We start from the raw sequence: 14,898 nt of genomic DNA, 5'->3' as shown, positions 1-14,898 counted from the left end.
CCTTCCATATATGTTTATCAAAAGCAAGATATCATATATCCACAATGAAGTTGCAAGCCATGCAACTAATCCAAATCTTTATACCTATTTCCATGGATTACAATTCAAAATGTAACCATTTAAATGCTAAGATAAATTTGTTCTTACATTAAACAAGTAGCTAGACTATAAACACTTAAACTCATCATACTGTCATACACATGAACAACAACAACCAAAAACAAAAAAAAAAACAAAAACAAAAAGCTCAAATGAAAACAGATCAAGAAATACTCCAATTTGGACAAAAAAAATTCCTAAATTTTGAGGAATTCATTTCAAAGGTCTGCTAGAGCAAATACTCGCTCACTATTAAGCAATTAAAAAAATCATTATTTGAAGTAATTTTCAGTTTATAGCTAATCAAGAAAAACATGGAATGTGAATTAGAAAAATTCATGAATTAGTTTGACAATGGAAAAACACATTCATCAACTCAAAGATTATGATAAATATATAACAACTTTAAATCAGCAAAGCGAAACTTCGCAAAAGTTTGGGATTTAGTCCTCTCATGGTGAAAAATGACAAAAGATAAATGCTTGTTTATTTAAAAGGAAAACAAGTAGGTAAACCACCATTTACTTTAGTATACATACAGATTCTATTATTTTTGTTGTCTTTTCACTTGAACACAATCTGCATCCAATAACACAAATTCCACATTATTTTTTTCTCAAGTACAATAGGGAATTCAATTTCTTTATCAAAAGAAAACGAAATCCTAATACAATACTAAAAATTAAAAAATATTCTTTTTTGTTGAGAAAATTAAAAGAAGAAAAAATCAAAGAGAGAGACAGAGGAACTTTACCGGAATCACCGCCTAAATTGGTGGAGCAGAACACGGTGTTTGCTAGCTATAGCCATGGAGATTGAGCATCAACTTCTCTCTTACCCAATTCTATCCAAACCCTAACCCTTACTTTCACTGATCTGGGCCCGAAAAGCATCAAATTCTCACTTAAACACCTAATTCTCTCCAAACCCCAACCTTTACTCTCTCTCTGATCTGGGTTTAAAAAGGGCACAAGTGTGTGAGGGTCAGGATCTCAGATGGTGAGTTACTGTTTACTGTTTTTTCTTTGTTTTTGCTTATGGGTCTGAGTTGGGTATGTGGGAAGCGGTGATGACGGGGTTGAGGGAGAGGCAGAGAGCAAGTGTTGGGGTGGAGAGAGTGGTGGAGGCGCAGTTGGAGTTGAGAGAGTGGAGCGATAAGGAGAGTGAAGGAGAAACTCGGTTGAAGTGAGAGAGAAGAGAGAAGAGTTTTAGTGAAGTTCAATTTTTTTTTTTTTTTTTTTTTTTTTTTAATTCCAAGAAGTTGGCCAAATTAGCATGAACAAAATGAAGAGATTGAGATGGAACATTCTCCATTCAAACAGTATAATCTAGGAAATTAATAGCGGACTTCGCCAAACTGTGTGCGACTTTGTTGCCATCTCTCTTTGTATGAGAGTGTGACAATTTAGAATAAGAAGGAAAAAAATTATTGGCTTCCTTAAGAAATAGACTATACGTAGCTGCTCAAAATCTCCCTCAGCAAGGGCTGTGACCACGATAGCCGAATCACCTTCTAGGATCGCCTGGTGTATGCCAATCTCCAGCCCAAACTCTGATGCTCTGCTTGCTGCCATTGCTTCGATTTCAACAGCTTTGTAAGCTTGTGGAAACTGCTGTACCATGGAAGCAATAACTAGTCCGTTGCTATCTCGAACCACAACACCGATTCCCAATTTATTCTCCTTTGCAAAAATACCACCATTATAGTTTATTTTGTAAATATTCGTTGGAGAAGGGTGCCATGTTACACTCTGTTGCCGTGTTCAAATTGGGGAAACTGAAATGAAGAGCACACGAATTGTCAGCCTGGACTGGTGAAGTGTCAAAATAATGAGTAATTGAATTAAATGGAGGACTGAGATTTGTTCTATCCCTAAGTATTGCAGGATCTCAATCCTAGACAAAACTATTCTTTACCTGGGGAGGGTTGAATTTATGACACGTAATACGTACGGTCATGCAGTGAACTTCCCAAGTAACTGATCAACTTTTCATTCAGCTAATGAGGGCCGCATTTATGAAATGTACGGTCATGTAGTGAACTGCCCAAGTCGATCCGTAACTTTATAGTGCCACCACACAATGAGAAAGCAAATTGTACCACGTACCTATTATAACCATAAACTACCCATATGTACGAATTGTATACGTAGAGAATGTTAGAATATATACCAGTTTTTTTTTTTTTTTTTGATAGGAAATATATATACCAAGTTGGCTTTATCAGTTCAACGTTTAAGAAAGAATAAAATTTATTAAAATTATTGATGATATAAATTATATAATTAACAAACCTATACCACTCAAAAAAACTTATCAAACTCAACCATCGTTATCTCTGAGACCCTGACTTCTTAACTTCTCAAAGACACCAAGAGCTTCTATTGATCTTTGCCACAGAACACAGCCTCTGACGTAACATATTCTTTCTCTCTGCAACTTTTATTTTCTTCATTTTCTTTGTCACAACTCACAGCCTCCATATCTGAATTCTGATCTCTCTCTTACACATTCATATGCCTTTTGACGCTCCAGAAATCTTCAAAAAGTCTCTGAAAAGCACACCAGGACAAGAACCTTATTCCCATACATAGAATCCAGCCACTGCTGCTACCACCACCACCACCACCATCTTCAGAACTATAAAACACACAAACTGGTCCTTGAAAAAGTCTCGATAAACAATAGTGAGACTGTGAGAGAGACCAATTCCAAAACAGAATAGCCAGCTTTCAGAGAAGTCTATAGTGATGTCTATCACTGATCCTTGTTAGCTAAAAATCAGCAGAAACCCATCTCAGAAAACTTCTTCAAAAGCTTCCCTTTTGATTATTTAGTCTTTCCACACTGACTCATATATATATATATATATATATACTGTATATATCATGAGAAAACTCAGAGGCTTCAAGCTTAGACGCAAGTTGGTCAAGATTTTCAAATGGATAATCCGACACAAAAGAAAACCCACAAGCACAAGGTACCACCTTTTGGACCCTCCGACCCGGACCAGAACACTGAACCCGATGTCGAAAATCATCAACTTGGCTCGGTGTCTTTCGCGTGGAGCAAAGGAACTCTGTCTTCACAATTCCAATTCGGATCCGCATTACTTACGGTTGGGTCAAGACCCGGTGGAAACAATAAAGTCAGAAGGTGTACCAAAAGGGCACTTGGCGGTCTACGTGGGCGAATCAAAGCATGACACGCAAAGGTATTTGGTGCCTGTGATATATTTCAATCACCCACTGTTTGGCGAGCTGTTGAAGGAGGCTGAGAATGTTTACGGGTTCAATCATCCGGGTGGTATAACAATACCATGTGGGGTTTCTGAGTTTGAGAGAGTGCAGACTAAGATTGCGGCAGGGGAACAAAGCCCACGTCAGAGGTGGAGGCGTTCTAAATTTTGATTGATGATGAAAATTAGTTCCGCTAGTTTAGTAGCTTCAGTGTTTCTGCACATCACCCGATACAATACTTACTACATGTCTCTATTGTATCGGGTTCAATCATCAATCCACTAAATGCAAAACTCTCCTTGAATAGAATATGATAATTGATGATGTTCAAAATTCATGAACATCATTTTGATTTGATCATGAAATTTTCAAATTTTCTTCCTTCATCCTTTTTTATTTATTTATTTATTTTTTTTTTTTATCTTGTTAGTTTTGTAAATATTGGATGCCAATTATTGCTTTTATCAATAGTTATTTTAGTTTTTTTCTATATAAAAAAAAATGGCTTGGGCTATATATGTTTCGATCAAAGATTTTATTGGAGTTTTGTCTTTGACACTGATTTTTGACACGCATTGTGGTGGAGAATGAAAATTATATATCTTGTTTGTCTTACGCTTACTTGTTGATGCCTTGACGATATGGAGGCACTTGAGCATCACAGAAATGAGTGAAGGCTTACTATTGATACTTTGATAGGTTACGTGGATATAACATTTAATCTGTGAAACAAAAAGTTTGTTGAATTTTCTTAATTTCTTTACGTTGGATAAACCATTATTCCTTCTTTAATTGGTGTCAACTTTCTTTCGGCCAAATTTCATCTTATCTTTTTGCAAGTAGCAATATAGCATTGTAAGCTTTTACTCAAGTGACAAGCTGGCCCCGTACTCAAGTTGATTTGCATGACAAGTAAACAAAAAATGAATATTGGACGGTTTGAGTGTAACATATATATCATACAAAAAGATTTATGGTTGTCGAGCTTTGTGAAATTAATACTAATTTTTTAATGAATATATAGCTCATGTCGTGTTTGTGAAGATTGAATTGGATATATGTCTTAGAAACCGAATATGGGATGCATTTGCTTTGGCATATAGAAGAGGATAAAAAATTAAAAATACAACAGTACAATAATAAAATATGATACAACAGCAATAATAATTAGCAAAAAAATAAATTAATAATAATAATAATACAGTTGTAGTACAGGGGTTGTATAATATACAAATACACTAAGCCTTGACAATCTATAGTTTGGGACTTGGGCTCTTAGGCTTTTAATTTTAACAGCCCATTCACACTTATGCTGGATTGTGGGGGAGTGCCGTAGATAGCTCTGGCAGCCTCAAACTTTCTCTGTTTAGTCAACTTTCCCTTGACACAATCTACACTAGAGACCAACTTGAATTTCGATACAAGGTCATGTTGAAGGAATTTCATGAAGATGTCGAACAAATTATCATGGAAGAAAATAAAGTATAACTTCCAGGTTCCGGTAATAAGTGGTGATAAACAAAAGAGTAATGTTAGGGACACATAAAAATAGCATAATTTATGTCACAGCTTACTCACGTGGCGAGTTATGAGTAGTAGAGGTCACATCATCACACCTCTACCACTCATAACTCGCTATGTGAGTGAGTTATGGCACAAGTTGTACCATTTTAGTATCCTTAGCATTACTCTAAACAAAATAGTAGTCAATTTTAATGCGTTTAATTAGTGCGTTTATGAAAGACATTATTGTGTACAATTTGAATTGCACTCCTATTGTCACATTATATTAGTGGACAAGACATCTAGATCTTACAAAATCCATTGTAACCACAAGAGTTTTAAGGTAGTGTCAACAAAGTGCTCTATACTCTGCTTCTATGCTGGAACGAGCAACTAAAGTTGGCTTTTTTCCATGCCAAACCATCAATAAATTGCCACGCAGAAAGCAAAATCCAATAATTGAACTATTGTGTGTAGGATTTCCAGTCTAGTCAGCATCAATGTAGGCCCAGAGTGTTAGTGGTAATGTGAACGAGAAATAAAGCTCATGCAACAATGTGTCTTTCAGATACCATAAGATGCAAAGGATAGTAGCATAGTGAGAAGACCGTGGAACTATTACATAGAGATGTTTGGTTGCGTGACGTTGAGATACACTAGACTCCCAACCAATTGCCTAAGTGTAATGTCGTGAAGTGGTTCGCCATTATAAGTACTTAAGCTAGCATTGTACTCAATAGTTGTATTGACTGTCTAGTTGTTTGTGAGGTCTGTCGAAAGGAGATTTGTGGTCTGCTTGAATTGAGAGGGAGAGAGGAGTATAGTAAAGTAGAGTAGAATTGGCCCAAAATTAACCTATTTTCAGCCAATTCTACTCTATTTTCCTCTACCCTCCCTCTCTCACCACTCAATCCAAACAGGCCCTTAAAGTAACATATGGGTAAAATAGTAGCCATATATAGAATGATGAAGAGACCTAAAGGTCAAGGATGTGACAGAAGGCGCCCAAATCCTTCATTTCAAAATGTTAACTAAGAAATTGTGTGAATGTATTTACAGTATTTCACAATTCACATGCCAGAAGGAGTGAAAATAATAATAATAAGTTAACAACAACAACAACAATAATAAAGAAATATGTGCACACTTTTTTTTTTTTTAAGAAGAATTAAAATGTGTACACTTGATACAACTACAACATATAATACATCTTTATATATATATATATATATATATATTTATATATATGCTATTCTTCCTTTGTTTATAAACCTTTTTTATTATTTATATTTTAAAAATGTTGCAAATAAATCAACATTCCCGGTCATGCCATTTCTCTTCACTTCTTTATCCTTTTCACTTTTCATCAATCGTTTCTCTCCAACCAAACAAAATATTAACATAGATTTCCAAGCTGTTGGATATTATTAGTCAAAGAAATTAGGTGAAAATATACTTTTGGTTCCTATATTTTGGGCCTAATCTCATTTTGGTCCCTAAATTAATTTTGTGTTCACATCAGTTCCTGAAAAAAAAAAAAAAAAAAAAAATCCATTTTCATTTTTGTCCCTACTATCAACCTACTAACAAAAAAATCCTACGTGGCAAACAAAGTGCACAGTTGATACATTAATGCTGATGTGACTAATAAAATAATAATAATAATAATAATAATAATAAATTTTATTTGGAATTTAAAAAATGTCATGTCAGCATATAAATTAATAAAAAAAATAAAAATTCTAAAACAAAAACAAAACAAAAAACTTTTTCAATTTTAAAGATTGAGAAAAAAATTTATAGCAACTATTTCAATTTTTCTTGAACTTTCTTAAGAAACAAACACTAAATTAACACTTCTTCTCCCTTATGTTGGTGTGTCTGTGTTTGTGTTTGTATCTATTTCATTTAAGATAAACCAAAAACCAAAAACTCAAAATCAAAACAAAAATAAATTATAAATAAATCTTATCTCTCTCTCTCTCTCTCTCTCTCTCTCTTTCTCTCTCTTGGTTCTTGTGTTTGGTATCTTTTTTTTTTTTTTTCCTTCCTTCTTTTCTGATCCTTGAGTCTCTCTTCTCTCTCCCTTGATTTATGTGTTTTGTTTGTATCTTTCTTTCTTTTTTTTCACTCTTTCCAAATCCATGATTGCTCTCTATCCTCTCTCCCTTGGTGCATGTGTGTGTTTGCATCTTTCTTTTTCTTCTTTCTTTGTTCAAGCTCTCAATCCCTCTCTCTTTGATCCCTCTCTTTCTCTCTCTCTTAATCTCTAACTTTTTTTTCTTCTTTCTTTTCGAAACCTTCTATTTGACTTTGTTCAAGCTCTCAATCCCTCTCTCTTCTTTCTTTTTTTCTTCTTTTTCTAGGTTTATGTGGAGGTAGGTGGTTGGTAGTGGAGGTGGAGATTTGTGGTGGGGTGGAGGTGGATCTAAAACTGAGAAACTCGAATTAGAGAGAGAGAGTAGTTGAGATAGGTGATTTGCTGGGTGAGGTTGAGATCAGCGGTGGTTGGTGGTTGTGAAATGAAAGCAAATATTTGTGGTGATAGATGGATTGATCGGTTTAATGGGTTTGATTTGGTTTTGGTTTTGGTTTCATATGGGTTTGTTGGGTTTGATTTGGTTTTGGTTTCATATGGACTTTGATTTTTTTTTTTTTTTTTCACATGGGTTTGATCAATTTAATCTCAGATAGGTGGCTTCTATTTTGGTTTTGGTTTCACTATTTTGATCTTCTTCTTCTATCGATTTGCTAGGTTTCAAGAACATGAACAATCATGTTTTAGGAAGAACATGTTCTTCCTAAAAAATAATGAAAAGAAAAAGAAATTAAATTAATTACTTTATTTTATTTTTAAAAAATCATAAGTTTATAATTTTGTTTTATTGTATTCCTGATGTGGTTTTTTTTATTAATTTATACGCTGACATGGCATTTTTTAAATGCCAAATAAAATTTATTATTATTATTTTATTAATCATGTCAGTATTAGTGTGTAAACAGTGTACTCTGTTTGCCACACATGATTTTTCTATTAGTGGATTGACAGTAGGAACCAAAATAAAAATAATTTTTTGTTTTAAAGGACTAAAGTAGGCGCAAAATCAAGTTAGAGACCAAAACAAAATTAGGCACAAAATGTAGAGACCAAAAGTGTATTTTCGCTTAAAATGATACAAATAGACGTGACTTTCTTAAATATAGCAATGGGGTGTAGAAAACAATTTAGTCATTTTTTTTTTTTAAGAAACATCAATTCAGTCATTTTAATGTAAGGAAATGAGAAGAAAATAGAAAAATAGGGATGGCCACACTATATATATATAAAGCATCCACGTTAGTGGAGCCATAAATTTAACTATTTGGCATCACAAAAAGGTACTTTATCTATTTTACCTTCTCACTTTATAAAGCATCCAATCTCAATGGTTTTATTTTAGCTTTCAACATAATAAAATAATACTAGTCTCATCACATGCACTTTGCACTTGCAATAAGTCTCTTTTTTTTTGTAGGTTTTTTTTTTTTTTTTTTTTTTTTTTTATAGGAACTTGGAGTTTTTGTTTTGTTTTTTTTTTTTTTTTTAAAGAACATGGGGTAGTTTTATAAACCTACAATGTTTCAAAATCCTTTTAATATATAAAGATAAACAACATAGTAAAACAATATATCCACTACAATAAACAACAATCACAACCATTGCAACCGTCGCCACCACCACCACTGCCACTGCCACCACCACCGCCACCACTACATAATAGCAAATAATCGTCTAGTACAACAATAATATTTTTTTAATCCCAAATTATATATGGATACATATACAATTTTTTTTTTTTGGCCTAAAACAATTTCTCATTCGTCAGGAAACAATCTTGAAGTAAACTATCAACCTGTCAACAACCATTTACATGAAGCATATATGTAAACTATGAACATTTCCCAAACTAGAAACAACATTTCCCAAATAACCATGTATTGTAATAAATTAGAAACAACAAAATATAAACTTCCCTGCACACAGAAAATTCATAAACTAACATTTACACCAATACATTAGAAACCAAAAACATAAACTTCAATGCAGATAGAAAATTCCCAGAACATTTCTCAAACTAACCATGTTCTGCAATAAATTAAAAACAAAAAAAAAAAAAATGTAAACTTCCTTGCTCAAAGAAAATTCTCAAACTAACATTTGCACCAATACATTAGAAACAAAAAACATAAACTTCCCTACAAATAGAAAATTCCCAAAACAATTTCTAACATGACATTTATTGTAATAAATTAGAATCAACAAACAGAAAATCGGCGAGAAGCAAAAACAAAAAATTTATCATTCCAATTGCCTGGAAATTTATCATTAAAATCAACAAATATAAATTCCCTGCAAACAAAAAATTTCCAACTAACATGGAAAATTTATCGTTCCAATTCTAACAAACTAGAATCAAAAACCCCAAATCAAAAACTCTAAGCATTACATGATGAAGAAGACAGAGATAAACACATGTAAATCGGCAAGCAATCTTTGAAGAAATTGGTGGCACCCAAACAGAGAAGAGAGGCCAAGATGGGTCAGAAAGGGCGAGATAGGTCAAAGAGAGGAGAAGGCGAGATGGGTCAGCGTGGGTCGGCGGCATAGGGCAAGGGAGTTGGGCTAGTAAGGAGTGAAGGAAGGAAGAAAAAAAAAATGAAAGGGAGAAGAGTACTGATGGCTTGGGTTGCCGGCGAGTGGTGGAAGAGGTGGTCGAAGCTAGGCGGTCAGTTGGGTCTATCGGCAGCTAGGCAGGCAAGGTTGAGGAAGAGAGAAATCTGAGAAAGAGAGACTAGGGCCTGTTTGGCAACCCTTCTCAAACACAAAACTACACATTTTAAATAACATTACACACATTTCCATACACTTTTTCACCCACACGTATATCAAAAACACCCAAATAACATTACTCAAACTAACCCACCAAACAGGCCCAAACTTGCAATGGGAAGAGAGAGACTGAACTTGCAACAGGAATAAAAGAAAAAGGGAAACAGAATGATTTAAACATTTATTAGTGTGAACGCAAAAAAAAAAAATATATATATATATATATATATATTTTAACCCAGCGTCAGAGTCGGGTTTATATATATATATATATATATATATGAATTTGAACTCTCCAGAGGTGTTAAATTAAAGTTTGTATTTTAGAAAAATTTAGATTGCTCATATAGGAAATGAGAAACTATTTGGTTATATTTTTCGGCTAAAGAACGAAACGAGAATTCTTTACATAATCTTAGAAATGGATAAAGGCATATATAGGGGACCAAATTACTATACAAATGGCATGTTATTCGAGTAAATTCGGAGGTTTTGCCAGTGTTTATCATTGTTCTGTCCATTTGAGAGATTCGTTCGGCTGAGAAAAAGTTGAAGCAAGATGATGCTTTATGGCCTTTAGATGCAACAATTGTCCTTTTTTTGGATAAGAATGCTGGTAAGCTTTCATTAAACTGGGCTGAAACCCAAATCAGATTCATCATTTAGAACTTGAGACACAATTATAGGGGGAATATCTTCCACTCAGATAGTACATTCAAAAATCAGTTTGGCGTGTTTAGCCATGAGGTGAGCTGCCTTCCCTTCTCTGCGTGTGAAGGCTGCCTTCCAAGCTCTAAACTTTGGCACCCAAGATTTTATACCAGTGACAAGTTACTAGATCTAAATAGGGCCCGGTTCATGGTTGACAATGGCCTTCATAACAATTTGGGAATCTCCTTCAAGAATAATCTCCCTAAGGCCCAACTCCCAGGAGAAAATTATGCCAATCTCAGTAGCCTTGGCTTCAGCGTCCAAAGCACCCAACGGGTATGGGAGTGTTTTGCTAAGAGCTCCCATGATTTGGCCTTTATCATTCCGAACCACCACTCCAATCCCATACTGACCTTGCTCCTTGAAAGCAGCCACATCAACGTTAGTCTTGTACCACCTTAGTGGAGGTGGCCTCCATAGAGTGGGAACGTGGGACTGATGGGCATTAGAAGAAGAACAGTGGGTTTGGAACTCCGCTAAGTAGAGTCTTGAAGCCTCAAAAATTTGCAAGGCTATTCTACTGGTTTCCCCATGTCGCACTGCATTTCGATTGTTCCAAAGGAACCATGCCGTTGTTGCTAAAGCTTCAAGGTCTTGGGCTGGTTTTGCCTCCATTACGCACCAAAATAGGTCCATGAAGTTTGGTGGGTTGGCCATGAGGCCAGGGGCTTTGACATTAGCCATTTGCCAAACTGCTACGGCAAAATCACAGCTCCAAAATGTATGACCGACTATTTCCACGCCTTCACACAAGTCACACTCCACTTCCATTGGAATCTTACAGTCTTTGAGCTTAGTTTTAGTTGGGAGGATGCCCTAACATGCTCGCCAAATAAAGTTTCTAATTTTGTTTGGCCAGTGGAGCTTCCAAATTGCTTTCCATAGAGACTTCATCCTGGTGTTATTTGAGCATTCCCCAACATTGATCTTGGATAGTTGTTTGTTGCTTACATGGTAGGCACTTCGAACCGAGAACACCCCATTGGCTGTACCAGACCATACCTTACGGTCCTCAGGGAGAGTGGAGCTCAGAGGGATAGCCAAAATAGTTGAAGCTTCATGGGGAAGAAAAATGGAATTAATCAACTCAAATTTCCACATAGCTCTTTCTTTGTCAATTAGGGTAGAAACTTTCTCATTATACATCAGGGGGTTTATAGGAGTCAAGACCTTGTATGTTTCGGGGTTGGGGATCCACTTGTCGCACCATATCTTCACTTTGTCTCCATTTCCAATAGACCACCTAATTCCATCTTCCACCATGCTCTTAGCAGCCAAAATGCTCTGCCAAGCAAAAGATGGTCTTTTGCCGAGTTGAGCTTCAAGGAAAGACCTGCCAACAAAGTACTTGGCCTGAAAACATGGTGGAAAAGAGAATTTGTGTTTTGGAGAAGACGCCAACCTTGCTTAGCTAGGAGAGCTAGGTTGAAGGCTTTTAGGTCTCTAAATCCCATGCCGCCCATATCTTTGGATTTACACAACTTGTCCCAAGAGACCCAAGATATTTTTCACTCATTAGATTTTTGACCCCACCAAAATTTGCTGAGTTCTTGATGCAACAATTGTCCTAGAAACAGGAGATGTGTCATATTTGATGCTCTTGGTTAAAAAAATGAATGTTTTCTAGATGAAAAAGTAGTGTTAACTAAGTTTTCAGTCCATAGGTGATCGTATAACTGATAGAGTTTAATATGTCAACTAACTTATCTATTAAGGTCTTTCAACTTTCAAGTAACATCTAGGATTGAATAAGGCCATATGTGAATTAAGTATGTGATTGACAAGGGACAACTGATTTGTAATTTGTATTAATCAATCATAAGTAACAAAATATGTTGATTGTTTTTCCACCTTGACGCATCATTGATAACTATTATTGAAAGTTGCTGTCGTTAAAAGTTAAAACTATTCTACTTAAAAAAAATAAAAAAATAAATAAATAACCTGTGCATTGCACTACAAAATCAATTTTACTTTTTAATTGGAACACCATTGGACCCTTCTTGCTCTTGAAGGGCTTTGGTCTCCTAGAGCATTAGGGATAGTGGTGCTAAAAAGTTAAATTGCTATTTTTAGCACCACTAACTACAAAATGGGAGGACATTAGTTGAGCTAAATGTATATATTTTAACTTCTCAATAGCTCAAAGGTTAAAATATATATATATATATATATATATTTTTTTTTTTTGCGTTCACACTAATAAATGTTTAAATCATTCTGTTTCCCTTTTTCTTTTATTCCTGTTGCAAGTTCAGTCTCTCTCTTCCCATTGCAAGTTTGGGCCTGTTTGGTGGGTTAGTTTGAGTAATGTTGTTTGGGTGTTTTTGATATACGTGTGGGTGAAAAAGTGTATGGAAATGTGTGTAATGTTATTTAAAATGTGTAGTTTTGTGTTTGAGAAGGGTTGCCAAACAGGCCCTAGTCTCTCTTTCTCAGATTTCTCTCTTCCTCAACCTTGCCTGCCTAGCTGCCGATAGACCCAACTGACCGCCTAGCTTCGACCACCTCTTCCACCACTCGCCGGCAACCCAAGCCATCAGTACTCTTCTCCCTTTCATTTTTTTTTTCTTCCTTCCTTCACTCCTTACTAGCCCAACTCCCTTGCCCTATGCCGCCGACCCACGCTGACCCATCTCGCCTTCTCCTCTCTTTGACCTATCTCGCCCTTTCTGACCCATCTTGGCCTCTCTTCTCTGTTTGGGTGCCACCAATTTCTTCAAAGATTGCTTGCCGATTTACATGTGTTTATCTCTGTCTTCTTCATCATGTAATGCTTAGAGTTTTTGATTTGGGGTTTTTGATTCTAGTTTGTTAGAATTGGAACGATAAATTTTCCATGTTAGTTGGAAATTTTTTGTTTGCAGGGAATTTATATTTGTTGATTTTAATGATAAATTTCCAGGCAATTGGAATGATAAATTTTTTGTTTTTGCTTCTCGCCGATTTTCTGTTTGTTGATTCTAATTTATTACAATAAATGTCATGTTAGAAATTGTTTTGGGAATTTTCTATTTGTAGGGAAGTTTATGTTTTTTGTTTCTAATGTATTGGTGCAAATGTTAGTTTGAGAATTTTCTTTGAGCAAGGAAGTTTACATTTTTTTTTTTTTTGTTTTTAATTTATTGCAGAACATGGTTAGTTTGAGAAATGTTCTGGGAATTTTCTATCTGCATTGAAGTTTATGTTTTTGGTTTCTAATGTATTGGTGTAAATGTTAGTTTATGAATTTTCTGTGTGCAGGGAAGTTTATATTTTGTTGTTTCTAATTTATTACAATACATGGTTATTTGGGAAATGTTGTTTCTAGTTTGGGAAATGTTCATAGTTTACATATATGCTTCATGTAAATGGTTGTTGACAGGTTGATAGTTTACTTCAAGATTGTTTCCTGACGAATGAGAAATTGTTTTAGGCCAAAAAAAAAAAATTGTATATGTATCCATATATAATTTGGGATTAAAAAAATATTATTGTTGTACTAGACGATTATTTGCTATTATGTAGTGGTGGCGGTGGTGGTGGCAGTGGCAGTGGTGGTGGTGGCGACGGTTGCAATGGTTGTGNCAACCAAAGAAAGAAAATGAACATAATTAACGAGAAGTGCAAAGAATAAGGGATTTATCTTCTTGTACCCCACATTTGTTCTACATCGATCATAAGTGCAAGTAGCTAGCCGCCTTGTCTGATCAACGAAGATGTCTATATTGGCTTTGCAATTGCAATAGCCTAGCTAGTTTTTCATGGACATGTTCCTGATAAGTGATAGAGTCATGTTAAAAACTGGTCACATTTGAGCGGTGGATTGTTGTTTCTCAATTAATGTTTGATGAGTGATGACTTGTTTTCTTTGAGCTTAATGTAGCACCCTTTTGGCTGTGAAATGGAGTAAACGGGAGAGAAATGTAAAAGGAGTCGATTTAAACCCGGCTTTGCAAGAAGTTGTATGTTGAGTCCAACCTATGAGGAATGAAGTTTAGAAGATTCCTTATTGGCTTTGGAATCCTACTTGGATGTATAGGTGTTCTTGGGAGATCCGGATGGAGAGTGTCTATTTAAGAGTCATGGTTTAAACTAAAGAGAATGACATCTAGGATCTAGATTGAGCTTAAGTGAACAGCCACCTCATTAACAAGGATAGTGGAAGACAAAGAGGCTCGAATCAAAACATTGGATATCATAGTGACAAAAATCCAAAATTTTAAAATAAATGGGCAAATTCAAAATGACACGAGGTTACAATTTGTAATTCAATCTAAAAATTAAACGAGAGAAACATACAAATTTATGTATAGATTATTCTTAATTCTCAATATAAGTGATTTTTGAGTATTTATAACATAAATAATATGATAAACTGTAATTGAAACAAAATTATAAGTCTGGAGTTACGTCGTAACTCTTTACATTTCAAAATTTTCATTTTGACTTTTTATGTTTATTATGTTTTCATATTGGACCTTTTATTTATTTCTG

General features: G+C 34.9%; 2 protein-coding genes across 2 annotated transcripts; one reads left to right on the top strand and one right to left on the bottom strand.

Moving 5' to 3' along the window:
• Positions 1-2,381: 2,381 nt before the first annotated feature.
• LOC112022814 (auxin-responsive protein SAUR36) lies at positions 2,382-3,692 on the top strand. Its single transcript, XM_024055439.2, has one exon. The coding sequence runs from the start codon at positions 2,988-2,990 to the stop codon at positions 3,507-3,509; it is 522 nt and encodes a 173-aa protein (XP_023911207.1). The 5' UTR covers positions 2,382-2,987; the 3' UTR covers positions 3,510-3,692.
• A 6,859-nt stretch (positions 3,693-10,551) lies between these two features.
• On the bottom strand, positions 10,552-11,685 carry LOC112022795 (uncharacterized). The gene is made up of 2 exons (XM_024055419.1): positions 11,374-11,685; positions 10,552-11,238 (listed from the first exon to the last, which is right to left on the bottom strand). The coding sequence occupies exons 1-2, from the start codon at positions 11,683-11,685 to the stop codon at positions 10,552-10,554; spliced, it is 999 nt and encodes a 332-aa protein (XP_023911187.1).
• Between the last annotated feature and the right edge of the window lie 3,213 nt (positions 11,686-14,898).

Source organism: Quercus suber, unplaced genomic scaffold (assembly GCF_002906115.3).
Source record: "Quercus suber isolate HL8 unplaced genomic scaffold, Cork oak 2.0 scaffold_192, whole genome shotgun sequence".
NCBI lineage: Eukaryota > Viridiplantae > Streptophyta > Magnoliopsida > Fagales > Fagaceae > Quercus > Quercus suber.
Note: the sequence above shows the minus strand (reverse complement) of the source record. Positions and strands in the feature narration are given on the sequence as shown.

Bases quoted from the DNA above. Each gene is read 5' to 3' on its own strand.
- LOC112022814 (XM_024055439.2), top strand. From the start codon at position 2,988: ATGAGAAAACTCAGAGGCTTCAAGCTTAGACGCAAGTTGGTCAAGATT.
- LOC112022795 (XM_024055419.1), bottom strand. From the start codon at position 11,685: ATGGTGGAAGATGGAATTAGGTGGTCTATTGGAAATGGAGACAAAGTG. The intron at 11,239-11,373 runs GTAAGCAACAAA...CGAGCATGTTAG, and splicing joins CGGTTCGAAGTGCCTACCAT to GGCATCCTCCCAACTAAAAC.